The following is a 26,090-nucleotide window of genomic DNA, read 5'->3' as shown; positions in this document are numbered from 1 at the left end:
ATTATCCAGAGCGGAATTTTGAGCTGTCATGTTTTATGCATATGCCCCAGGTTATTATCTAACTTTCGTTAGTTGACCACTTTTCGAGATGAGGAACAGAGGATTTAAAATAAAATCGATCTTTACCTGCTTTTCTGTTTTGACGGATTTCTGCACTATTTGCATTGGCCTCTCTTAAATCTCTTTCTTTTTGAGTTCTTTTGATCAAAGAGCTTTTTGAAGAGTTGCTACAATATCTAATGCTTTAATAGATGTTGGATATATGTTATTACTGAACTCAAGTGGATTTTTTTATTTTGATTCTACTAATGTTGCTAATAGAGAATTGTGTTAAGTTTTTTATGAAGGAAGTTTTCAAGTGTAGGGTGAGAAGAATGATGTGATGAGATGAAGAATGGACAAAATCTCAAGCTTGGTGATGCCCCTGCACCCCAAGAAGTATTCAATAGGTACAAGCGTTAAAGCTTAGAGATGCCCAAGGCATCCCCTCTTCATCAACAAAGCAACATGTCATCTCTCTATGCGCTATATTTTTATTGCTTCATACGTTATGTGTTGTTCTTGGAGCGTCTTTATTTTTGTTTTTAATTTAGTTTTCTTTGTTTGCTGTAGCGTATGTTGGATCCCGGCACATTTGTTTTGGAGAAAGACCCGCTCTATTTTAATTGCATAGAACGCTCTAGTTTTCATTGTTATTGTTTCGCGAGTGTTCTGGTTTGCTAGTACTGCGTTTAGCTCTTGTTCTTTCACTTGAATTTTGTTCAGAGCTCGTTAGTATTCTTTATGTATGTATGATTAGCTCTCTGGTTCATAATGTATTTCATCCCTGAGAGTTATTTCAAATAAGTTGATTGGTGTTGGATACGAGTAAAATATTTCATGACTATAGTGATGCAAAAAGAAGCTTATCTAGACTGTGGCATAGACTTTGGCATGTCATGTTGGATGTTTTTCTTGTCATATTCTTAGTATTTATTATTGTAGCATTACTTTTCTCAAATATCTGAGAGTGCATAATGTGTCATTGAAAGAATCATGTGTTGTTTCCACCATAAAAGCATAATATTGTGGTATTCTCCTTTGATACTTTATTGGGTTGACTTGACGCATGCTTATACCATGTTATGACCATAAGCAGTCAACTAAAGCCTCTATGATCATTTAGTTTTTTACTTGTAATATCACTTTATGCTTTGATTGATAATGTTTTGTCGCTATGCATGATTATGGCCATTATTGCTCTCTTAGTTGGTCGCTCCCAGTCTTTTGCTAGCCTTCGCCTATGTTGAGTATGATTGCTACTCGTGCATCCAATCACCAATAACCAAAGTTTACCAATTGTGTCCACCATATCTACCTAGTAGCATCAGTGCTATTCCAAGTAATTCATCATGTTTTTATTTATCTTCCAAATTAAATTTTGGCATGAGAAAATTAGTCAGTAAAGCTCTCACAAACTTGATGGCACATTTACTTTCTTATACTTAATAAAGTTGATCATTGTGCCTATCTTATGGAGTTTATATGGTTGCAAATTGCAAGATGGGATTTAGTATAACCATGCTTTCATGGGGAACACTTTCGACATTGCACTTATATTTAGTTGATATCATGATCTTTTGCTTATGGATGCCTATCGATACGAAATAGAATGGAAACTTGTAAGTCCATGGAGTTTGTATATGGGTTAGAGAAATGTTGGGCAGCTAACCTAAGCCATGCATCATTCATGGTGGAAGCTAACAACATTCCATAGTGAGCATTCCGAGAAGCATCTTCAATAAAAAGCTATACCCATAGTAAATAAAAGGATTGCTAAGATGTTCAGTGTATGTTTGTCGTGTCATTTTGGTGTGAGCTTGCACTTATTTGAAAGAGTACTTCCATATCATGGGGTAAGAGGTACCCCTTCTGCGTTCTTTATGATACATGTATACTTACAATGACAAAAACTTATTTGGGACCTAAGTTGAGTAGCATGAGGTGTAGGTACTCGTATTCAAGGGCATGAGGTTTTCAGCTTGTGATTTGCAAGCATATAGCTCATTTTTGATTCACATTAATTTTAACCATTCAAGATGCTTATGATAGAGGCAATGAGAGCTCAAAACTAATAAGTACCATACTTTTTTGGAAGGTTTATAAAACTTGTTTATCTTGCTTACTCTGCAAAGAGTCTCTCTTTTACTTCTATGTTGAGTCTTCATCTTCTACTTTATGCACCGATTAAGAGAGCATAGTTGTCATTCTTAGTGCAATATGCATAGTCCCAAAACTATTATTGATTGCTTCATGATTATGCTATTGCTTGTTCTTAAATTACCTGTATCTAGTCACCCTCCGAACTTTGAAGGTGTCCTAGCATTTATGTTTGTCTACTTCATAAAGGACATGTTGAGTACCACTTTACTATGTTTTCTCTATGCTCATAAACACATAATTGCTTCAATGCACTATTATCCATGATCCTTTGTTTGAGTTACTCTTCATGTTATAACATAGTTGCTATGTTCTATTAAATTATATCTATCATGCCTATGTTTAGAGTACTTTGATCCCAGCTCACAATGCTTTACATGCTCGATCAAGATCGTGTTGGCTTCATGTCACCTAAAAAATATTTTGTTATCACTTACCTACTCGAGGACGAGCAGGAGTTAAGCTTGTGGATGCTTGATACATCTCAAATGTATCTATAATTTTTGATGCTACATGTTTATTTTACACCAATTCATATATGTTTTGCTTACACTTCGTTGCACTTTTACATGATTTCTGGCAATAACCTATTAACAAGATGCCAGAGTGCTAGTTCCCTGTTTCCTGCTGTTTTTGTATTTCAGAAGAGTTGTACAGGAAATATTCTCGGAATTGGACGAAATAAAAGCAGAAGTCAATATTTTACCGAAACGAAGACGAAGTCTGGAGGGGGGACGAAGAGGCGCCACAGGGCGGCCAAACCACCCCACGGCACGACCTGGGTGTGGCCCGCGCCCAGGGGTGGTGTGGGACCCCTGGCACCCCACCGACCTAAATCCTTCGCCCATTTAAGCACGATCTCGGGAAAACCCTAGATACTCGAGCCTCCATCCACGAAAAGTTCCGTCGCGGCCATCGCAGAACCCATCTCGGGGGTTCTGAAGCTCTTCCCGGCACCCTGTCGGAGGGGGAAATCATTGCTGGAGGCATCTGTATCGCCATGCCCGCCTCCGAAGTGATGCGTGAGTAGTTCATCCTTGGACAATGGATCCATAGCAGTAGCTAGATGGTTGTCTTCTCCAATTTGTGCTTCATGTATAGATCTTGTGAGCTGCCCTACATGATCAAGATCATCCTTATGTAATCCTACATGTTGTGTTTCCTGGGATCCGATGAATATTGTATACTATGTTGAGGTTGATTATATATTCATGTCATATGTTATTTGTGATCTTACATGCTCTCCGTTGATAGTAGATACTCTAGCTAAGTAGATGATTGTGACTCCAAGAGGGGGTATTTATGCTCGATAGTAGGTTCATGCCTCTAGTTTTCTGGAAGAGTGACAATAACTTCTAAGATTGTAGATGTGCTGTTGCTACTAGGGAGAAAACAACAATGTTTTATCCGAGGATAATTATATTATTTAATTGCACATAATGCTCAATGCAATTATCTGTTGCTTGCAACTTAATACTGGAAGGGGTTCGGACGATAACCGGAAGGTGGATTTTTAGTCATAGACGCGGTTGGATTACGGTCTATGTATTATGTTGTAATGCCCATATGAATCTCATAGTAATTATCTTGTCATGTATGGTCGATATTCTGTCAATTGCCCAACTGTAATTTGTTCACCCAACATGCTATTTATCTTTATGGAGAGACACCTCTAGTGAACTGTGGATCCTGGTCCTTTTTTTTCCTTTACACTGATAAATTCAACCACTGCAATCATGTTCTGTTTATTTACTGCAAACATCTCTTTCCACTCGATACGTCTAATCGTTTGTGTTCAGCAAACCGGTGAGATTGACAACCTCACTGCAAGTTGGCGCAAAGTACTTTGGTTGTGTTGTGTGCAGGTTCCACGTTGTTAATGACGCCGGTAGTGCGCCCTGCCACTAGTCAGCTAGCAACACCTTCAGAAGTCACACCTTTCTCCTACTGGTCGATTAAACATTGTTTTCTTGCCGAGGGAAAACTTGTTGTTGTGCTCATCACACCTTCCTCTTGAGGTTTTTCAACCGCTTTCACAACAACTGCCAACAAGATTGTCTAGCGTCATCACCGAAGCACTATCAGGGCCACCCTTCACCGTTTGTCCTCGAGGGGGCTACGGGTCTAGCCCCATCATGAGGCCACCTTCCGCGCACGCCTCGTCCCCCGCGCGCGCTGGCCCCCTCCCCCTCTCCCCCTCCCGCCGCCATCAGTCCCAGGCGCCTCGGGTGGCGCCACCCACGTGGCACCCGCTTGGCCCCCGGCGCGCTCCTCCTTCTCCGCAGCGCGTTTTGCCTCTGCTACTTTTGCTTATACACCCGCTACTTTTTCGAGATGCATGATAGTTATATTTAATAATTATATTGAGAAAATCTTGAAAGTATTCATGGATGAATTTTCTGTGTATGGCATGTCTTTCGATAATATTATTTTCAACCTTAACAAAGTTTTGCACCGATGTGAGGACCAACACCTGAGAGCCTTGCAAGATCATCTTCTTAAGATTAATCATGTTCATCATAAATAGTAAAAAATGTGACCATCTTCATCCAGGATGGCACAGAGGAGAAGTGTCATCACGAGTCATATTCACGGGGGCGTTTGAGTCTTTTTTTTCCCGATGCAACGCACGGGCATTTTTACTAGTTGAGATAAATGTGACTTCATGGTTAGTGTTGTGCTGGGACATCGTATATCTGGAAGAGGAATTTTAATAGATCGTGCAAAAATAGAAGCAGTAGAGAAATTGCCATATCCCAAAGATATTAAAGGTGTAATAAGTTTTCTTGATCATGCTGCTTTTATAGAAGGTTTATTAAAAATATTCTAAAATATTAAAGCCTCTTACTAATATCGGGTGTTTCCTTGTTTTAATGATGAGTGTACATAGTTACGAGATATATTCGGATTACACCAACAAACTGAATCTTGTTGGATCTGTTGTCAATTGGATTCAAGAGTTGCAGTCTCCCTATCCGAGTAGGCTTGGGCATTAGTATCATCTTCATCAACATCAACTTCAACTTCATCATCCACATCTTCATCATATTCATCTTCTTCATCATCATCATATTCATCTTCATCTTCTTCAGCGTCGTGCGGTCTGACAGTCCAACCTGCAGCCCCGTCCTCGTTGCCCGGGTCGGCAAACTTCATGCGCCTGAACAATGGTTTATTCATCATGCTCTCCCACTGCGCGGTGGCCCACTTATCGTATGCTTCCTCATCGGCCGGGTCAGCCTCGTCGGCCACGTAGCCCTTCTCGCTCAGCTCCCTCGCGACCTGGGCCTGCCGTGCCTCAATCTCCTCGTTGTCCTTGCGGAATATGGCCGCCACCTCCTCGTGCAGCCGCCGATGCTCCTCGATCTGCTCCGGCGTGAACTTGTGGACGAACCGATCCAAGAACTCCGTGCCGCCGAGGTCCTCCCGCTTCAGGGACATGGTGAAGCGTACGTCTTCTGGGTGCATCCGAACCTTGCGTTTAGGGACGACGGCCGTGTCGCCGCAGCCGTGCATGGGCTGCTCCATAGCTGCCGCCGCTGGCTGCTCCTCTTGATTGCCTGCAACCATGGTCAAACTCGCCTCGCACGGATTTTAGGTGTGCTCTCGATCTTGATATGCAGCCTATATATATATAGCAAGGAAAAGTTCTGGAAACTCTCTTTGAGAACTTCTCGTTGCGGTCGGAATCGGAACCAGAGTACGAGCCGGAGCACCGAGTACAGTTGGGCCAGGCTGTCTACGTTGACTGGGCCTTCCTCAAATACGACGTCTTTCCGCCAGCTCATGATGGAGCTCCAAGGCCCAACAACAGATACATGGGCCTCAACTGGGAGGTCCCGCTCCTGGTGTGCAACGCTAGTCCAACACAGAAACATGGCGACTCACAGAGTCACAGTTCATGGCGCCATTCACTTGTAGACATGCTTCGATGTGTTTGGGCTCTATCCGATGAGAAAGACTAATGAACAAATTCGAAGAGTTGGATCTTCTCAATGATGGTCTTATTTCATGGTGATTTTGTGAAAGTTTAGTGACGATGAGCACAATTTGAACTGCTAGGAGGAAAGCTATTCACTAAAAGGAAAATTTTAGAGCCCTTTGTCAGTTTGTCTACGCACCACTTCGTGCGAAATTTCCTAGCAGACCTAGAGAAGCTAAGTAAGCCAGCTGCCCGTGTCTCTGTACAAGTCGGCCATCGACCTTCTACCCTGAAGTGGATTCCACCACTAGAAAACGTTTTAAGAGAAAATGCATATGGGCTGTGTCACGACATGATAATACTGAATATGTGACTGTTGTCATCAGAAACCATGCTGGACATTATATGGGTTCTTCCACCATTGTTTTCCCTGCTGTTGTTGATCCACCGACCCTGAAGGCCCTAGCTGTTCGGGAAGACCTCTCTCTTGCAAGTGTTTTGGGCTTGCAGAACTTGATCATATCTTCTGATTACAAGCAAGGTGATTCTGGAAATTGTTGATTGATGGCGCATGTAGAAGGTATATGCGCCTGTTATCAGAGAAGGAAAGCAACACTCATCTGAATTCATGATTCATGAACACCGTTTTTATTCGTGAAGGAAGGAGTTATCATGAAGAAAAAAATGAGTCCAACTGGCGAATGTGTCACAGGAAAAGTCCCAGTTGAACCTGGGTGCACGTGAACCCAGGTGGAAAATGCATTTTCCAAATGTTAAAAAATTCTGAAACAAAAATAACAGGGTACGTATGCATGTTCCATGTGTGCGTAGAAAGAAATCACTTTTTTATTTCAGAATCTAAAAAAGATAAAATACGTCACATATATACTGCTATATAGCCCTGCAAAATTTCACTTTTTTACCGAGGCAAAATAAAAGGTTTTTTCGTCACGAAACTCATGTCCAGGGCACATGTTTGAGATCACCTTTGCATTTATTTTGTGTTTCGATTTTTAAAACATATTTTTACATCACAAACGCACTTTTAAAAAAGTGGATTCACATGCACCCAGGTTCTGAAAAGCCAGTCTCATGTGTCACAATGCTATAATATTGATGGAAGAAGATACAGATGCTGAGATGCATCCTTGCATTTCTTGGCCATATAGACATGCACTGAGGTCAGATGATCATCTCATGAGATGAGATAAAGGAATCTCCGGAACGCTGAGCGACCGTTTGCGTCCGTCGAGACCTAAGGGGCAATGCAAAGTGATCGCGCCGTCCGCGGCGACGCAAACCTGGTCCAAATATGCGCCAAGTTTGCGTCTCCGCAGACGCTGCACGGTCACGCAAAGTGACCACGTTAGTTGCATCCGGGCCCGGTAGGCAGTGACTAGGTAACCAAAATATTCCTTCATTACTATTGATTGACCAAAAGGACTATCTTTACGGAGATGGTTAGTCAAGTTAACCTAGAACTACAATGGCCGTAATATTTCTTTATTACTATTGATTGACCAAAAGGACTATCTTTACGGAGATGGTTAGTCGAGTTAACCTAGAACTACAATGGCCGTACCTACTCGCCGTCGCGCGGCCTAACCACGGCCGGGGTTACTCGCAGTCGCGCTGCCTACTACTGGCCGCCGGAGGGGCCGACGCCATCGTCGAAGCGCGGGCGCTTCACGCACTCCACACGCCGCACACGCCGCACATGGGACACCTCGTCCTGTCGCTTGCGGCGTTCGAGGGCCATGTCTAGAGGACGCTCTCGGCCGCCGCCTCCGCCGCCTGGGCCGCCTCCAACGCAGCCATCTGGGCGTGGTAGTGGGCCCTGTCCCTAGCCGCCGCCACCGCTTCGTCCCTGGCGGGGCGATGGCGTCCGTCAGCTCCCGGTTCTCCTACTCGACCCGCGCAGGAGAAGGCCCCCTCCGCCGAGTGAATCCAGGTCGGAGCACATTTACCCCCGAGCCATGGCGACGACATAGCTGTGGGCTTCCTCCTCCGCTGCCCAAGCCTAACGGCGCATGGCATCCCCAGCTAGGGTCTCGAAGGACGCGAGCAGGCTGGTCGCTAGCGCACTCGAAGCGGCTGGTTCAATCGGCGGCGGCGGCGATGTAGTGGATGACGGCGTCCGCGGGTGGGGCCGTCAGAGGGGCCGCCATCTCCGCCCGCGCCTCCGCGAGCCCCGCCCTGGCCTCGGCGAGCTCGGCCCTGATGTCGGTGATTTCCGCCCTGGCCGCCGCGAGGCGCTGACGCCCTAGCGCGCGCTCTGCCGCCTCCGCCGCCTCCAGGTCCAGCTGCTCGGCCTGAAACGCGTCGGCGACTAGCTGCTCGTCCTCCTCCGGGTGGGCTTGGCGGCACATCTAAACAACCTGATCCCAGCTAAGGTTGTGCTCGGCCATGGATGGATTCTAGGGTTTAGCTTGAGGTATGCCCGTCACCCCCGCATGTGTCCACCATATATAGCCACGGTGGGGTGGGAAACAGCGCTGCTGCGCAGGTCGTTTCCCCTGCGCGCGAAACGCCGGTGAAACGCGTCAATGTCTTGGGCAAGCGCGGGAACGACCGTCGTCGCACGGGAACCGGTAATTGTCGACGGTAGGCCTCGACGGGACGTTAACCCGCCATTAACGACCTTAACGCTGTCTGCGCTAAAAAAAAAATGTGTCGCGTCGATGGGATACCCCCGACGCAAACGATTGTCCTGGGCTGCATAGCATCCGTGGACCGACGCAAACACATTTTGGATGTTTGAAATGTGTCAGCCTATTGGAGATGCCCTAAAGTGCTTGGATATGTACTTCGTTTTTTTTTTTGGCAGTACTGTAGGTTATTATTGAATTGATTGTACTGCGGTACTGCTGTACTTTTGACCTTTTTTTAAAACTGTGCGTGTTCAAAATGTCCTGAGGTTTGACTGAAATTAGAGGAAGAGAAAACAAGTGTCGCCATCAGTTGCCAATTAAGTGTACACAAGAATGAGAGGAGAGGATCCAGCAGAGGATAGGGCTGTCTCCCTCCTCCACAGAAGCCAACAATAATCCCCAACGCCTCATTTTTCTTTTCTATCTATTAGCACGCACCGGACCACAAGTTTCAGGCAAGAGATATGCTGCCATCCTGAACAAATTAAAAGCCCATCATTTTGCTTGCACCTCGTTTTTCTGTTAGCACAAGTTCAGGGAGGAGAGTGAAGTAAAACAAGTGAAAGGAAAAGAGATGGCGGCGGCAATGGCTTCCCTGAAGAGCAGCCTCCTCCTGCCTTCTCCTCTCTCCGACTTTAGCGGTGCAGCCGTCTCCATCTCAACTCAGGTGACTGACCACAAGAACACATGAGCTTTCTTGGATCCATGGATGAGATGATCATGCTGGCATGGAAAAACTGAAAGATAATTGAGAATTTTCTCCTTGGCAGCATAGGAGAAAGTCATGGCAGCCAAGAGGGGCAAGAATGCAGGTATCAGCAGCTGCAGACGCCAAGAACATTCTTGTCATGGGAGGCACCAGGTTCATTGGTCTCTTTCTTTCCAGGCAACTCATCAAGGAAGGACACCAGGTCAGTTCTACAGATACATTTCTACACTGTGATTGTTTCCTTTAGACCAACTAAAACAGGTAATTTACTGAGAACATAACAATTTTTTCAGGTCACTTTGTTCACCAGAGGAAAGGCACCCATAACCCAGCAGCTGCCGGGTGAATCAGATGCAGAGTATGCAGAGTTCTCTTCCAAGGTATGCATGCCGTTTCCTCCTATCACCTACTTGTGTGTTCTTATGTCCCTTTTTTCCTTATCAATCACCTTGTTTGATGACATTGCAGGTGCTACATTTGAAAGGTGACAGGCAAGACTTCGACTTCGTCAAGACCAGCCTCTCTGCTAAGGGCTTCGATGTTGTTTACGATATTAATGGTAATCGAACACCATCTTTTCCTTGATTTTTTGCATGCTACATGTGCAGGCCGTGGTAACCCAACACCTAAAATATAAAATTAAAAATTGTACTGGTACTAAATTAAATTTTGGCAGTAAACTGATGAACTAGCAAAGGTTATAGGCTACAGATAAGACTGCCAATCTATAAACTTATACAATTGTCTCTCCTGCTGTTAGTACTAGCACGATACCCCTGTGTTGCAACGGAACAAAAATATGTATAGATAGAAGGGAGAGAGAGAGAGACATGTGAGCCCCTACCTCATTTTTTCATTAGTGGTCTTAAACTATATGTAGATTAGGGGTTTTCGTTAGCATTAGGCTATATACTCGGGTTTTTTTGTTACAAAGCCTCTAAGGTCTGTTTTTGCAATTCACTCTTTTCCGAAATGCAAAGCTGCACTTGCTAAATTTGAAACATCTTATTGTTTTAACACCTTTCATGACATTGTGTTTCAGGGCGCGAGGCTACACAGGTATCCCCCATACTAGATGCGTTGCCGAACCTGGAACAGTAAGCTGGCTAATTGATCCGATACCTGACCAAAGCTACATGATCTGTATTTTCAGTGCCCTGAATTACCTAGCATTTTGGTACTATTTCAGGTTCATCTATTGCTCATCAGCGGGAGTGTATCTGAAATCAGACCTGCTGCCACACTTTGAGGTATTTCCATCTCACATCACGAAAAATGTAAAAAATGTTCATGGCCACTGACCATATATTTTCAATAGACCGACGCGGTGGACCCGAAAAGCCGGCACAAGGGAAAGCTGGAGACTGAGAGCCTGTTGGAGACCAGCGGCGTGAACTGGACGTCTATCAGGCCGGTGTACATCTACGGCCCTCTCAACTACAACCCCGTGGAGGAATGGTTCTTCCACCGGCTCAAGGCCGGCCGCCCTATCCCCATCCCCGGCGCCGGGAACCAGATCACCCAGCTCGGTCACGTCAAGGTCAGTGCATATACATTTCATATTCTGAATCATCATCTTTTGCTGTTTGTGAGGTTGCATGCATTCATATTCTGAATCATGTGCTTGATTCTACAAACAGGATTTGGCGGAGGCCTTCACCAGGGTCCTCGGCAACCCCAAGGCGAGCAAGCAGGTGTACAACATCTCCGGCGCCAAGTATGTCACCTTCGATGGCCTAGCAAAGGCATGCGCAAAGGTAATTAACAAGTTGTGAGTGATTTTTGCAAACTAGTCTATATTTACAGTTAATTCATTTCTAACTATAATTATTTTTGCTTGGTGTTCTGATATGCAGGCTGGAGGGTTTCCTGAACCGGAGATAGTCCACTATAACCCCAAGGACTTCGACTTCGGCAAGAAGAAGGCATTCCCGTTCAGAGACCAGGTACTGCAGCTGCAAAGCAATTTCTTATGTCTACTTCTCTGAATTTTTGATTTGTTGCTCACCCTGCACAATGCATCGGCAGCACTTCTTCGCTTCGGTAGAGAAGGCCAGCAAGGACCTCGGAATCACGCCGGAGTTCGACCTCGTCGATGGCCTCACCGACTCTTACAACCTCGACTTCGGCCGTGGCACGTTCAGGAAGGAGGCCGACTTCACCACGGACGACATGATCCTCGGCAAGAAGCTCGTGACCGTGTGAGTCCATCTGAAGCGTGTACGCACCATGCCTGACTCATGACAGTGCAGGCGTGTACAGTCAGGCCCCAAACACCCAGGAGATGGGAGCCCGTTTTAGCAAACTAGTTATAGTTCACTAAAACGGCTTATATACTGAAACAGAGTGATAGAAGGGAACAGAAAGCGCGTCTTGTCGCGCTGTCTTTGAACTTTTTTCTTCTTTTTTTTGCTTGGTCGGCGATGAAATTGCCTGGTTTGTTGAACCGATCAAGAAAATTGCTGCGGTTTCCTACATCAGAAATATAGTTAAGAGGGCACTCTCATACATGATAATGGTTCAAACTTAACCTTTGTTTTGTATACGATGTTTTACACACACAAAACATTTGAAAGCTTATGACTACAACAGTACGACTAAATATGCTTAACAGAGTAAGTGATACAAGAAGATAAAGCTGCGTCGGGTCCCAGATCCGCAGATCGCAACCATAGAAAGCAACTCTTCATTGCCATTCATCTATACTTATAATTTATTCATGTTCTGAGTGTAATAATCTTGATTATCTGACCTCTTAATGCTATTATGGATCATAACCAATTTCATTTCTTGTAACAGTGACATGATCTAGATTTTAACCACATGTTGATTTTGCTTGAAAAAAAATCTAAAACAAACTAGTAGTTGAATAAATGCACAAATAACCTTACGGAAATGAACCTTTGTCCGGCCCTTAATGGGAATAATTAAGGGTAGTACATGTTTGGGGGAAATCAATAGCCTCCGGAGTCACCCGATTTTACTTAAGTGTGATTTGGACCATCCGATCATTCCAGCAGCTGACCTCCTGAAACAACATTTTATGTGTGTGTATATGTAACATCCATTACCTTTTCATGCAACATTTTTGTATAATGTTTGTAAAAACTTGAAAAAAAGGTTGCAACATTTCAAACACACCCTTGTAGCAAAAAAATAAAGATGATGCAAAAAAATCATCATTAGGTTGCCGTAAAACATTGGAAAAATATGTTGCCGGTTACCACAAGAAACTCCAACACATACAACATATGTTCACAATCCATACGACATCACAAAATCACATTTGCGGCATTAGAAAAATACTTTTGAAGCTTACAACCAAAAATCATTGCAACATTTTTACTCATTGGGTACACAACAAAACAAATAAACCCTTTTAGCATTCATAAACACCCTTTGCAACATTGAAAAACTACAAAACACTGATCTCTAGCTTTAACAATAGTCACACCACCACGCGTAGATTCGAGCTCACTTGCCGTGAATCCGCCTAGCTGGAGGCATGTTGGAGCCAGATTAGGTAACCCCGAACAAATTGCCTTCTCCGCCCATCGGCAGTCACGTCCATGGCGAGCTCATTGACAGAAGCACCAGATACGATGCGAGAGGAGGCGTAGTGACAATGGTAGCCGGCAAGCAAAGGGGTTCATGAGAGAACCGACCTGCGAGCGGAAGTGTTGCACACAACGGGAGGTACCTGGGGTGCGACTCGGGGAGGGGACACATGACAGAAAAGTTCGTATGCTGCAAAGTTAAAGCAATTCCTTTCCTTTATATTATTTTTGAGCGGTAAATCAATTTCCTTTAAAAAAGATTGAGGGTGATCAATTTCCTTTAATGAACCTTATTGAGGCGCTGGGCCATGTTTTTAATAGAAACTGGCCATGATTGAGTTTAGTGAACAATCTCTGCTACATACAGCCCACGAGACGAATCAGTCAGCCCAGCAAGAAAGCCAGCTCGTTCCAGCCTTTATTCCTTGCCCTGCCCCGAGGCGACGCGTTTCCCTTTGCTTTCCTTCGCGTGAACTGCAACGACCAAAACCGATCATCATCAACGACTTCGTCGCGCCCGAGGCAGCGAGGCGCCCCAAAAAAGTTTGCCTCCATGGCGGCGACGTCGATGCGCGCGGCGGCCGTCGTAGTGGCCGCGCTCCTCCTCGCGGCGGCGGCGGCGGCCTCCGCCAGGGAGGACACCAACGGCGTGTACGAGCCGTGCGCGGACGCGACGGTGCAGCGCGGGGACGGGTTCACCTTCGGGGTGGTCTTCGCGGGGCGCGACGCCTTCTCCAACGGCGGCGTGCAGCTCTCCCCCTGCGACGGCCGCCTCAAGCTGGCGGACGCCCGCGTGCCGGTCGCGCTCTTCCGCCCCACCGTCGACGAGATTTCGCTCCTCACCGTCAACGCCTCCGACGCCAACGCCCTGGTGAGTTTGCTCTTCTTCTTCGCCGCCTTTCCGGATTTCGTGTTTGATTGGGAATTTTCGTGCGTGGCTTTGTGTGTGTGGCGTGTGATGAACCCTAATCGATTGCGCATTTCCACCTCAGAAACTAGTAGTAAGTTTGGCACAAAGGAATTGTCTTCTAGTTCTTCCTCTTCTTTTTCTATAAATAGTAAAGCAAATTCGATGATATAGCTTTGCAAGTAAGATTCTAGGAACGACCATGCAATATGTTTTAGCGGAATAAAATTCTGCCTTCTTCAATTAGTGTGAAAGATGAAGAAATTGTTGGAAACATCATTGTTTACCACGTCCTGCCTGGCTGCCTGGCTGCCTGGCGAGGTTTAAGCCAAAAAAACAGGGGAGCTAGACAGTGACCCACAGACACGTCGAGACAACCGACAGCAGCATGTTTGTTTGGACTCATTGGAGGAGGGTAGATCCGTAGATGGCTCTCATAACATACCTCAGTGTATCCTGTGGCCCAACCCGATTTGCTGGGTTATTAGATTTGCTTGTTCAAATTTGTCTCAAGTTTTATTCAATGTGCTGTCCCATCAAGGTTGTTGTTCATTGATTGGGCGTACTTTACTGGGGGTCAATTGCTGAGATATGTTCAAATGCCTTACCTGATTTTTAAAAATAAAAACGTATTTAATGGCCAATCAACATGATGAGGGTCCTCCTTTCCTTCTGTTCTACCTGAATCTCGATTGCTATTTTGTTTATGGTACAGGCATGTAAGTTTTGCTTCAATAATTGGTCCTTACGTCCTTACCATTTCTTGCCAGTAAATATGTGCAAGGATGTTCAAAACTATGGTTTGCAGTAATTAATTGCTGAGACAACATGCTATGACAATATCTTGCGTACAATTGAAACTTTCTTGTAGATACATGTACATTATCAGATGCCGCTGTTTCCTGTTCTGACCTTATACATAATCGAATCGTCGGTTCTTATTTGCAATTCTTTGACTCTCTTCCAGGCATCTGCTGGTGGATACATGGTAGCTTTCGCCGGGAGGAAATACGCAGCAAGATCGCTTCCCGTTTTCGTTAGCAACAGCTCATACTCAGTAACTGCATTTACCCTGGTGAGCCCAGAAACCGTAGTATCCTGGATACTGAATCACATACTCAAAAACCTCACCACCGATGACCACTTGCTCACCTGCAATTCTCCGTATGTTCCCAGGTCTTCGAGTTCCAGAAAGGCATCCTCCAGAACCTCTTCTGGAAGGCTGATGGCTGCTCATCGTGCTCCAGTAATTCTGACTTCGCGTGCGTGGACGAGAGCTGCGCGATCAAGACGTCGAGCTGCAGAGGTAGGGGGAACGGGCAGGTGGACTGCAGCCCCGGAATACAGCTCGCCTTCTCTGGCACCGACAAGCACGAGGATGTGTTCAACTCGTGGTACGAGGTGTCGAAGCTGAAGCAGTACTCCCTCTTCGGGCTCTTCTCCAACCTCAAGGACTCCCTGGCGGGACAGTTCAGCCAGTTCTTCTAGCTTTTGGGTCATCTCTCCGGCCACCTTCCTCTTCGTAGGCAGGCAGCGTTTTGTCCATTTTATCCATGTAGTATATCGATTTTCAGCTATTGCATACACTAGTTAACCAAATCCCTTGTATATGTATTACCGGCTGCTATATACACTTGTTAATTGTTGTGTGTATGATATGAGACAATGTAAGTTATGCTTATATCTGGATAGTGATGGAGTAATGGAATTAGTGTATTTGGTGGTGGTATGAAGGATGAGATTGTGCTTGATTTGACTGTTTATGGTAACCATCAGAAATTCAGAACTACATTGGAGAAAATGGAGTACTGGATTAGGGAGTACCTTCGTCAGTTGTAGATTTCTAATCTCTGTAATGCAAAAGAAGATTACGCAGTGTTTTAGTAGAGGCGAAGAAAATCTGAAAATGAGAAGAAAGTTCGAACGGTGCATCGACAAGTGAAATAACTGAAACCTCTTTCCTATACCTTTTCTTTCCTCTTCCTCCTGAGTCCCGACCTACCAGCGCCGCCGCAAATCCCCCTCTGTCCTACGGCTGCCGGCGTGCCGTACCTTAGCGTCACCGCCGCATCTATCCCACCCCTGCCCCCCACGCGCGCCGCCGCCTTCCTTCTCTTGGGGGCATCGCGTTCCTGCTGTCTCCACCCCGTCCGCACTCTTTTCCCCATTGGGCTTCGAGTACCCTGGCTCGACCTAATGCGGCGCTAGGCTAGCGCCCGATTCCATGTCCTTCCTGGCATCCGGCGGCCGCCGCCTCCTCCTCCGGGATATCTCCAGGCACCGTCCGCCACATGGTGCGTCCGACCTATCGCGCATCCTAATCTCCGCCGCCGCATCAAATTTGCGTCGCTAGCTAAAGCTATTTTTTTTCCAACTAGCAGGTTACACTTACACGGCTTGCTTCCGGCGGTACAAGGCGCATTTCCTGCTGGACGGAATCGAGGATGCATCAGCGGCGGAGAACGCCGTCGACTCGCCGGTGTCTCTGGCGAAGAGCCTGGCCTCTCTCGCCGAGGAATCGACCGCCGCCGCCCAGGGGCAGCGGAAGCCCCTGTCGCGGATGGAGCGGAAGAGACTGGCCGAGCTCCGGATCAAGAAGAGGGTCAAGGCGCAGTACCTGGACGGCAGGTTCTACAATCTCATGGGCATGGTGGTGTCGAGCGCCGACACTTTGGGAGACGCCTATGACATCGTCCGGCTGAACTCCAATGTCGACCTGACATCCGCTCAAGGCGATGTTTGTTTTGCCGCATTAGCGGAGCAGCTCAGGAGCGGCGAGTTTGATATTGCGGCGAATGCTTTCTCGGTGACCGCAACAAAGAAGCGAGGAGGCGAGCGACTTGTTCTTCCACGGCTGAACCTGAAAGTTATCCAGGAAGCGGTCAGGGTTGTGCTTGAGGTTGTTTACAGGCCTCAGTTCTCCAAGATATCTCATGGTTGCCGGAGTGGGCGAGGATATCACTCTGCTCTGAGGTTCATATCGAGTGAAATCGGGGTTCCAGATTGGTGCTTTACTGTCCCCTTGTACAAAGAGGTCGATAGTAATGTAGTCTCCAAGCTTATCTCACAAATACAGGAAAAGATTGTTGATGACCAATTAGTTGCATTCATGCAAGATATGTTTGATGCTGAGGTGATCAATTTGGTGTTTGGAGGATTTCCCAAGGGCCATGGAGTCCCTCAAGAAGGAGTACTTGCGCCAATCCTGATGAATATATATCTTGACAGTTTTGACCATGAAGTATTTAGGATTTGCATGAAACATGAAGGCCTTTCTTCAGGGGCAACAAATGCTACAGATAACCACACGGGCTCTAATTTGCGTCGATGGTTTAGAAGTCAACTGAAAGACAGGGATGTAAATAGTGAGGATCTAACAGAGGGTCGGCCAAACATAAGACTACATGCTTGTAGATACATGGACGAGATTTTTGTTGCAGTTGTGGGATCCAGAGACGTAGCAGAAAATATAAAGTCTGAAATTGTTGATTACTTGAGCAAATCGCTTTACCTGAAAGTTGATGATAGATTGCATATTATGCCAGTCAAAAAGAACTCCCGGGGGTTACAGTTTGCTGGCACTGTAGTTAAAGTCGCAACAAAAGAAAGTGCTGCACTGAAAGCTGTGCATAAGCTGAAGGAGAAGGTCCGTTTATTTGCTTCTCAGAAGCAAGAGATATGGGATACTATGAATATTAGATTAGGAAAGAAGTGGTTGGCATATGGTTTGAGGAGGGTAAAAGAGTCTGAGATCAAGTCTCTCGGTCTCAGCACACCGTTGCTCGACCACATCTCACAGTTTAGGAAAGAGGGGATGAAGACAGATCATTGGTTCAAAACTTTACTCAAGGTATGGATGAAGGATATCAATGCCAAAGATGAAGCTAATGAGGAGATGCTCCTGTCAAAATATATTGCTGAACCAGCACTTCCCCAAGAACTCAGAGATGCCTTCAACAACTTTCAAAAGCAAGCTGAAGACTACATCTCATCAGAAACTGTTGTTACAGAAGCACTGTTGTCCAGCTTAAAGAATGAGGAATCAATCTATTCCTGCGGTGACTGTGCCGTCATTAAGATTCATGCACCTCTTCGTTATATCCAGAAGTGCCTCAACCGCTACGGTCTAACTAATCTTGAAGGTTTCCCCAGACATGTTTCAGCCCTTGTCTTGCAAGATGATGAACTAATCATAAGTTGGTTTGCAGGAATAATTCAGCGTTGGGTAAGATGGTTCTCTGAGGTTGACAATTTTGAAGAACTTCAACTTATGTTAGTTGAGTGTGTCAGGAAATCCTGCATCAGGACACTATCTGCAAAATACCGAATGTATGAGAAGTTGACAGAAAAGCGGTTTGAACTCGATGATTATGGCATTCCAATGGTTGAGGATTTTGAGGCAATGATGGCACAGTTAGAGACTAGTTCTTTAGTTTCTACTGATGAAGCTCTGATGTATGGCATTTCTAGTAGTGGCTTATGTGTGCTTACCCTCTCAAGAGTTGTCCCTGCTCGGAAATTCAACTGCTTTGTCATGGGCTGCCAATATTCTTCGCCAAGCATGTATGTTATTCATGTCAAGGAGAAACAACGGTTTCCAGGATGGAGGACAGGTTTCTCATCATCAATTCATGGGAGTTTAAATGGTAGACGGATTGGGTTGTGCACTCAGCATGTTAAAGATCTATATCTAGGACAAATCTCCCTTCAGTCAGTTGATTTCGGTGTGCTCATTCGATGATATAAGATGACACCTCAGGCTCTCATTTTGAGAATGAAGGCTTTGTACGGTTTAGTATCTTATATGTTTGTCAGCACTTATGTGCGTACATGGCTACAGCTCAACATTACTATTCTTGGAGAGGCAACTATAGAATATGCTTGTATATATTCTTCCAAATTAAAATGAACTTTCATGTCGATAGCATGGGAAGCATCTCTCTCAAAATAACTATTCTAATTCTTGGTGCCTGTATTGGGTTGTTTTTCAGAGTGATCATGAAGAATTGCTGGCAGTAATACTAGTAACACCCATCCTTAATCTCCAAGGAAGAAGGTACACTTTGCAGCCCTGATAGTTAAATCACATTTGCTTTGTGCACATTTTGTGCCCGATGGTATTATTTTGTTATATGGTATCAGCATTTGGCCATTCTATTCATTTTGCATTGGAAGACTGATGTTTGTTTTTCGATCATTACTATGACATCCAAGTTAACAACACTTTTTAACAAAGTTGTGTTGTTCCCAGTGTCTGTTTAAATTTAATGCATCTTGAGAACATTGCATTGTTCTCTTTCTCACTATGTGGTGATGCACTGATGCCTGCCAATCAATGTCTTCCCATATATGATCTGCTACCAGTATGAAATAAACGGGGTATGTCCAAGGAAATCACAAGAATGTGTAATGATGAAGTAAATCAAAGAACAGTGTCCATATCGTTTTTTTTTTTTGAATTTTCTAGTTCACTCATGTGTTTATGTAGGATTACTATCCGATGAAACTCATATTGTTATGCCATGGTACTATAATTGAATAGACCGAATAGATGACACATGCCAGCTACTTGATCTGTTCCAAAACATTTGAGGTAGTCTTAATGGCCAATCACCATCATTATTGTCGCCCTTTCGTTGTCTTCTACCTGATCCAGTGATGATAGTCAATGCTGCCTTTCGTTCTCTTCTACCTGATCCAGTGATGACAGTCATTGATGTGTCCTACCATTTCTTGCCAATTGTGCAATGATGATACATGAGAACAATTTTATGAACCGAAAACTTTGGTGTGCTGTAACTAATGGCTGAGACAACTTTGTAGTAGATGTAAGGCCTTAAGTAGATGACAGTCTGCTGCTTCTATTTTCCATCTCCAGAATAACTGTACCGCAAATGCCATCGTTTCCTTCTGACCTCAAAGATAATGGATTCATCGGTTCTTATTTGCAATTCGTCCTCTCTATTCCAGGCATCTGCTGGTGGATACATGGTCTTTTGCCTGGAGGAAATACGCGGCAAGGTCGCCTTCCAGTTTTCATCAGCAACAGGTCATACACAGATTCACGGTGACGGGCTTTATTCTGGTGTGCCCGTATATCGTAACCTGGATACTGAATCGCATACCAACAGAGATCACTACTGATGATCATTCGCTCAACTGAAATCCTCTGATCCAGCCATCCAGGTATTCGAGTTCCCGAAAGTCACGCTCCAGAAGACCAGAACCTACCTGCTCGTCGACCAGAGCTGCGAGATCAAGATGCCAAACTGCAAAGGCCCCTTGGGTGGTGCCTTCTCTGGTACTGGCAAGCACCAGGCCATCCTCTACCTGTGGCTCTTCTCCAACCTCCAGGACTCAGCCAATGAGCCAGTTCTTCTACTATGTGCTCATTATGTAGCTTCTGAGGGAGGATATGTTTATTTTGCTCTGTTAACGTCAGATTGGGTACATGTACATCTAAAAAGGAAGAATAAGCTTTCAGAGACATCTTTTGTGGACGGAAGGAGTAATAATCATCTGAAAGAACAAGAATATCGTTGTTGGTCACAAATAATTAAGTTTTTCTGATAAAGTTGAACGTGCTATATGCATTGAATCTTTTGATTACTTTTCGTATTGAAAATGGTAGGCGGGGCTGGGTCAAGCTGCGGCGGCACATGAATTTCGACCAAGTCCAAGTTGGCTCACCAGCCTCACCTGTCACACACGCGGTGTCTCCGAAGTCCAATCCATTCCAACTGGGCAACTGGGATTAACCACCAAAATTGTCACGCAACTGGAGTATAAAGATAATTCAATACAGTATAATAATTACAATCGCGACGGGTATACCCAAAAAGAATCGACAAAAAGAATGAACACCGCCCAGGAAGGATCATCGATCAGAGATTGACAGGCTAGTAAGCTGCTAGGGATTGGTGGTGTTGGTGGTGGTGTTGCTGCTGCTGTTGTTGCTGCTTCTGTTACTGAGGACAATGGAGAGGACGATGATGAGGATGACGGCGAGGAGGATCCCGATGCCGATGCACATCCATTTCCGTGAGCTCTTCTGGTGCTTTCGCGCCACCTGCAGCTCCTCCCGCCCCCGTTCGACGAACGACCTGGCGCGGCCGACGTTGCCCTCGATGTCGTTGAGCTGCTCCCCCTGCGCCTCGACGAGCACGGCCATGTCGTTGAACACCTGCTGGAGCTCGAGCAGGCTGCGCTCGAGCTGCGCGACGGCGCCGTGGCGCTCCTGGATCTCGGCCACGACGCCCTGCACCTCCCCGCGGCCCTGCTGCTCCGCGATGGCGCGCTGCAGGAACCGCTCCCCCTCGCCGGTCTCCGCCAGGTTATCCAGCGTGGCCTCGTCGGGCTGCGACCCGGTGACGGTGAAGTAGCGGCGCGCGACGGTGTCGCGGTACTCGGAGGTGATGCGGCCGCGGAGGGCGGAGAAGGACTCCATGGAGTCCCGGAGCTTCTTGCGCAGCCCGGCCACGACGGAGGTGCGGGTGCGGTCCGTGGAGGACCCCGGCCCGCACCCGGGCAGCGAGCGGTTGGCGGCGTTGGCGCGGTCCAGCGACTCGAGCCGGAGCTTCACCACCTTGGCCTTCTTGATGGCGGCCGAGACGTCGGTGTCCATGCGCGAGCGCAGCGCGCGCACGGCCGCGGCGTCGTGCAGCGACTTGCCCCCCTCGTTGCCGTCGTGCAGCGAGCGCTGGATGCGCTCCAGGTCCCGCAGCTCGTCCTTGATGGACTCCACGTCCTCGAAGAAGCGGTCCAGGCTCGCCCCCGCCGCGGCGCCCGGCGGGACGGTCATCTCCACGCCGCCGCCGGACTCGAGGTCGTCGCCCGCGCGCTTCCACGAGCTGGAGAAGAGGTTGTTCATGGCGGCAGGAAGGCAAGGATCAGCTCGACGGATGGATTACAGCAGCAAACCGAGCCAAGACGCTGCCTTTTTCTCCTCGATCGATCGCCTCTGGTTCCGCGCTTTGATGTCTTGGATCGGGAGGAGCAAGAGGTTACTTAACCGCTACTCCTACTTACAGTAGTATACTAGGCGAGCGAGGCGAGATCGGGGACGCGGAATTGAGTTGAAGGAGTCTGTCTGTTCTCGTGGGAGGGAAGGTGGGAGGAAGGAGACGGCCGCGCCACTAGACACTAGTAGAAATGTAGAATAGTACACCGCTGTGTGCTTCGCGTCGCTCGCTCTGGCAGCGCCCGATCACGCGGTGGCGTGTGCGTGCCCGCCCCTGCCCGTGCCTGGGGTAGTGAATCGTACTCCGCTTATGGTCGCACCTAACCGCGCTGCTACGCCTCAAGCCCTCAAAAGGTAAGATATTAATTTGTTGGATATTTTTTATAAATAAAATATATAAATATCGAGAGATACCAATTACGCACGGATGCATACAACTCAAAGAAAAGAAACTAAGAAAATAAAAGACCCGCTATGACAGCCTTAACAACAATAATATATCTACCACCAAGACACGACGTGAACTTCAGCCTCTCCAAAAGCGTCGTCTCAAAAAATAATACAATGCACAAGCATTCTCGTCGCCCGAGCAAAGATCTTAGATTTTCACCCTGAAGATAGTCTCCGCTCTTAAAACAATTTCTTCAACTAAGACTATTATCATGCATAAGCAATTAAGCCCCAACCTTTGATTTTCACCCTGAAAGGTAAGGCTCTAACTTCAGTTCTGCTACCGCCCCCACTTGTATATTGCTGCTGCGAAACCTAGAACTAAACCGAGCCAAGACGCCGAGACTCGAACATCCATTGTTAATCCTCTAATCTGGTCTTCATGATATTCTCCGTCTCTGGCTTCACTATGGACCAAAATGTCACCTAATGACAACACAGAACGGAACCTCGCTGCTCCCTCAAAACCAAACCATCTCACCTACACGACAGACGGCACCGCCATCTCGGTCACCTGCAACCTCACCTTCAAAGACAACAAAAGCCGGCGCCGCCATCTCGGTCACCTGCAACCTCACCTTCAAAGACAACAAAAGCCGGCGCCGCCATCTCGGTCTCCTGCAACCTCACCTTCAAAGACAACAAAAGCCGACGCCGCCATCTCGGTCACCTGCAACCTCACCTTCAAAGACAACAAAAGCCGACGCCGCCATCTCGGTCACCTGCAACCTCACCTTCAAAGACAACAAAAGCCGACGCCGCCATCTCGGTCACCTGCAACCTCACCTTCAAAGACAACAAAAGCCGACGCCACCATCTCGGTCACCTGCAACCTCACCTTCAAAGACAACAAAAGCCGACGCCGCCATCTCGGTCACCTTCAACCTCACCTTCAAAGACAACAAAAGCCGACGCCGCCATCTCGGTCACCTTCAACCTCACCTTCAAAGACAACAAAAGCCGACGCCGCCATCTCGGTCACCTGCAACCTCACCTTCAAAGACAACAAAAGCCGACGCCGCCATCTCGGTCACCTGCAACCTCACCTTCAAAGACAACAAAAGCCGACGCCGCCATCTCGGTCACCTGCAACCTCACCTTCAAAGACAACAAAAGCCGCCGCCGCCATCTCGGTCACCTGCAACCTCACCTTCAAAGACAACAAAAGCCGACGCCGCCATCTCGGTCACCTGCAACCTCACCTTCAACGACAACAAAAGCCGACGCCGCCATCTCTCGGCCACCGGCACGGGGACACCACGGACCACAGCTCCGACGAGCCGCAGTCGCGCAAGGGACAGCAGGTCCGCTTCGATGCTCCACCGGAGCAGCCAGAACGGAGGAGAGGAGTGCTGCCCACCAAAAGCTGACCGACAACGCCACCGCCTCCTCAGCGCCGCCGGCAGCCGCACCGCTACACCCTACGCTATATACACGACGTGATCCGTCGATCCCTCACCCTCCTAGCTCAAAGGGTAAGATATAAATTTGTTGGATATTTTTTGATAAATAAAATATATAAATATCGAGAGATACCAATTACAAGATGCATACAGCTCAAAGAAAAGAAACTAAGAAAATAAATGACCCGCTATGACAGCCCTAACAACAATAGTATATCCACCACCAACACATTACGTGAACTTAGCCTCTCCAAAAGCGACGTCTCAAAAAATAATATAATGCACAAGCATCGTCGTCAACTAAGACTCTAACTTTAGTTGTGATGTCGCCCCCTGAAGATAGTCTCCGCTCTCAAAACAATTTCTTCAACTAAGACTATTATCACGCATAACCAATTAAGCCCCGATCTTTAATTTTCAACCTGAAAGGTAAGACTCTAATTTCACTTGTGCTACCGTCCCCACTTCTATATTGCTTCTGCGAAATCTAGAACTAAATCGAGCCAAGACGCTGAGACTCGAACCTCCATTGCTAATCCTCCAATCTGGTCTTCATGATATTCTCCGTCTCTGACTTCACTATGACCAAAATGTCACCTAATGACAACACAGAATGGAGCTTCACTGCTCCCTCAAAACCAAACGGTCGGAATAAAACATGGGTGCGCATGACCGAATACCACCCGATCTAACAAACTTCAAGCATAGGGTGCACTATTACATTCACCGGTGGAGCCTTCCGGAACTCACCACGCAGTTTTTATATATAACAAGAAAGATTTCTTCCCAACCCCACTTCCAAATTCATTAAATTTCCTATTCCTGATATGAATCAAATTAGCATATTTCTTTTGAAAGAAAATCCCTTTTCCATTTTACCAAAATTCTTTCTATTTCTACATGCTTAAGGTATTCATCAATGGTTGCAGTAGAAATGTAGAATGTCAACAAACTCGTGTATAGGAAATTAAATTAGCTACCTATCTAATTTAGTGTAGAAATTCATATCCCATTGATTATAATGCCTTTAATATTTTAAATACTATAACCTTTAAGCCCTGACTTCGAATTACAATATGTTTTCACTTTTAAAATCTGGTGGATTGTAACGATTTGACCTATAATATATGCACCGTTAAATTCAATCATATTTCAAGGGAGGAAACTAAGGTAGCACATGCGCTACCTAGAATGGGTTTTATCGATAGAAATTACTGTAATTGGGACGATGAGCCCCTAGCTTTGTGTTAAGCAAAACTATATACAATGTAAGATAATTGGTAATTAATATAGCTCACAACATAGTCCTATTGTTTCCTTAAGAAATCCTTGAAATGAGATCTTCAGAATTATATCTGCCTTACATATGTTTGATGGTATTTTCAAGAAGCAACATTGTTGCGAGACAAAACAATTTTGGTACGCCGCGAAAAAACTAGATTCACAACAACGATATGCAACTTCGTAGCAGGAGTAGACAAGTACACAACAACTAAAAGTAACTTTGCATCTTCAAAACAACATTACACAACTTCACAAATAGTGGTAGACAACTTTACAAAACAACGTTAGGCAGCTTTGATAGGCAATGAAAAACTAGATTCACAATAGTAGTAAATAACATCACAATAATAGCAGGCAACTTCACAATAACTAAAATCAACTTAGCATCTTCACCAGCAACAAAGTCTTACGTAGATCATGTGTGGTGATCTGGGATGCATTTACGATATCGGCTCCAGCTAGACCCTTTCTTAGCTCTGGCAGAAAAACCTCACTACAAATACAGGAAAAAAACATTTTAAAAAGCATGCATGTGGAGTATGAAGTTGACAAGCTCAATAAAATAATATGACAACATATATATATTTTCATGAAGTACTATAGGGGCTAAGTCACCTGCGTCCATACCAGTATTTCCTTGGGATTTTTCTGAGCCGACACTTGACATTCAATAAGTAAGGAGAACACTTCACGACGAGACACTCTTTCTAACACGCTAAGATAAGAATGAATATTTAACCTAGTCTTTTCGGACAAGGAAATCTGATCTAATCACTGCCTAAATAGTACCTCCCCGTTCACTAGTATTATAAAATGGTTTAGATATTTTAACCCTATGAGTTAGCTACGAATCAAAATGAGTGAAGATATACACTAAAACACATCTAGATACATGCATTTTTTTATAAAAAAAATGAATGGAGGGACCACTTCAAGAGAAAGAGATTCAAATTACAATGGGATATGCCAGCCAACGTTCGTGCGCTGCCCACGAACAGAGCGCTCGGTTCGTTATGGTTGGTCGTCCGTACTTGACGTCGATGGTGTG

The 26,090-nt window shown here is 45.9% G+C and overlaps 4 protein-coding genes across 8 annotated transcripts; 3 read left to right on the top strand and 1 right to left on the bottom strand.

The window, feature by feature from the left end:
- The first annotated feature begins 9,258 nt into the window (after positions 1 to 9,258).
- On the top strand, positions 9,259 to 11,991 carry LOC124704505 (chloroplast stem-loop binding protein of 41 kDa b, chloroplastic). Its single transcript, XM_047236770.1, has 10 exons — positions 9,259 to 9,439; positions 9,543 to 9,683; positions 9,775 to 9,861; positions 9,950 to 10,040; positions 10,524 to 10,578; positions 10,671 to 10,731; positions 10,800 to 11,021; positions 11,122 to 11,238; positions 11,338 to 11,427; positions 11,510 to 11,991. Exons 1-10 carry the CDS (start codon positions 9,347 to 9,349, stop codon positions 11,684 to 11,686), a joined length of 1,134 nt encoding a protein of 377 aa, XP_047092726.1. The 5' UTR covers positions 9,259 to 9,346; the 3' UTR covers positions 11,687 to 11,991.
- Positions 11,992 to 13,520: 1,529 nt separating this feature from the next.
- Positions 13,521 to 15,661, top strand: LOC124704506. Its single transcript, XM_047236771.1, has 3 exons — positions 13,521 to 13,909; positions 14,913 to 15,020; positions 15,122 to 15,661. Exons 1-3 carry the CDS (start codon positions 13,592 to 13,594, stop codon positions 15,431 to 15,433), a joined length of 738 nt encoding a protein of 245 aa, XP_047092727.1. The 5' UTR covers positions 13,521 to 13,591; the 3' UTR covers positions 15,434 to 15,661.
- A 383-nt stretch (positions 15,662 to 16,044) lies between these two features.
- On the top strand, positions 16,045 to 20,524 carry LOC124704503 (nuclear intron maturase 4, mitochondrial-like). 5 transcript variants are annotated; one of them, XM_047236768.1, is made up of 4 exons: positions 16,045 to 16,239; positions 16,327 to 18,591; positions 18,937 to 19,001; positions 19,916 to 20,524. In XM_047236768.1, the coding sequence occupies exons 1-3, from the start codon at positions 16,170 to 16,172 to the stop codon at positions 18,939 to 18,941; spliced, it is 2,340 nt and encodes a 779-aa protein (XP_047092724.1). In that variant the 5' UTR covers positions 16,045 to 16,169; the 3' UTR covers positions 18,942 to 19,001; positions 19,916 to 20,524. The 5 variants fall into 5 exon arrangements, with proteins under 5 accessions (XP_047092724.1, XP_047092722.1, XP_047092721.1 ...); XM_047236766.1 differs by having other exon boundaries at positions 16,046 to 16,239; positions 16,324 to 18,767; XM_047236765.1 differs by having other exon boundaries at positions 16,046 to 16,239; positions 16,324 to 18,828.
- Positions 20,525 to 20,699: 175 nt separating this feature from the next.
- LOC124704504 (syntaxin-121-like) lies at positions 20,700 to 21,863 on the bottom strand. Its single transcript, XM_047236769.1, has one exon. It carries the CDS (start codon positions 21,813 to 21,815, stop codon positions 20,856 to 20,858), a length of 960 nt encoding a protein of 319 aa, XP_047092725.1. The 5' UTR covers positions 21,816 to 21,863; the 3' UTR covers positions 20,700 to 20,855.
- Positions 21,864 to 26,090: the final 4,227 nt, after the last annotated feature.

Source organism: Lolium rigidum, chromosome 3 (genome assembly GCF_022539505.1).
Source record: "Lolium rigidum isolate FL_2022 chromosome 3, APGP_CSIRO_Lrig_0.1, whole genome shotgun sequence".
Lineage (NCBI taxonomy): Eukaryota > Viridiplantae > Streptophyta > Magnoliopsida > Poales > Poaceae > Lolium > Lolium rigidum.
This window is presented reverse-complemented; position numbering and strand designations above follow the sequence as displayed.

Excerpts from the sequence above, each read along its gene's own strand:
- LOC124704505 (XM_047236770.1), top strand. The coding sequence starts at position 9,347 with ATGGCGGCGGCAATGGCTTCCCTGAAGAGCAGCCTCCTCCTGCCTTCT. Across the intron at positions 10,579-10,670 it reads GCGTTGCCGAACCTGGAACA|GTTCATCTATTGCTCATCAG; the intron begins GTAAGCTGGCTA and ends GTACTATTTCAG. Across the intron at positions 11,428-11,509 it reads CATTCCCGTTCAGAGACCAG|CACTTCTTCGCTTCGGTAGA; the intron begins GTACTGCAGCTG and ends ATGCATCGGCAG.
- LOC124704506 (XM_047236771.1), top strand. The coding sequence starts at position 13,592 with ATGGCGGCGACGTCGATGCGCGCGGCGGCCGTCGTAGTGGCCGCGCTC. Across the intron at positions 13,910-14,912 it reads CCTCCGACGCCAACGCCCTG|GCATCTGCTGGTGGATACAT; the intron begins GTGAGTTTGCTC and ends ACTCTCTTCCAG. Across the intron at positions 15,021-15,121 it reads CAGTAACTGCATTTACCCTG|GTCTTCGAGTTCCAGAAAGG; the intron begins GTGAGCCCAGAA and ends GTATGTTCCCAG.
- LOC124704503 (XM_047236766.1), top strand. The coding sequence starts at position 16,170 with ATGTCCTTCCTGGCATCCGGCGGCCGCCGCCTCCTCCTCCGGGATATC. Across the intron at positions 16,240-16,323 it reads CAGGCACCGTCCGCCACATG|CAGGTTACACTTACACGGCT; the intron begins GTGCGTCCGACC and ends TTTTCCAACTAG.
- LOC124704504 (XM_047236769.1), bottom strand. The coding sequence starts at position 21,815 with ATGAACAACCTCTTCTCCAGCTCGTGGAAGCGCGCGGGCGACGACCTC.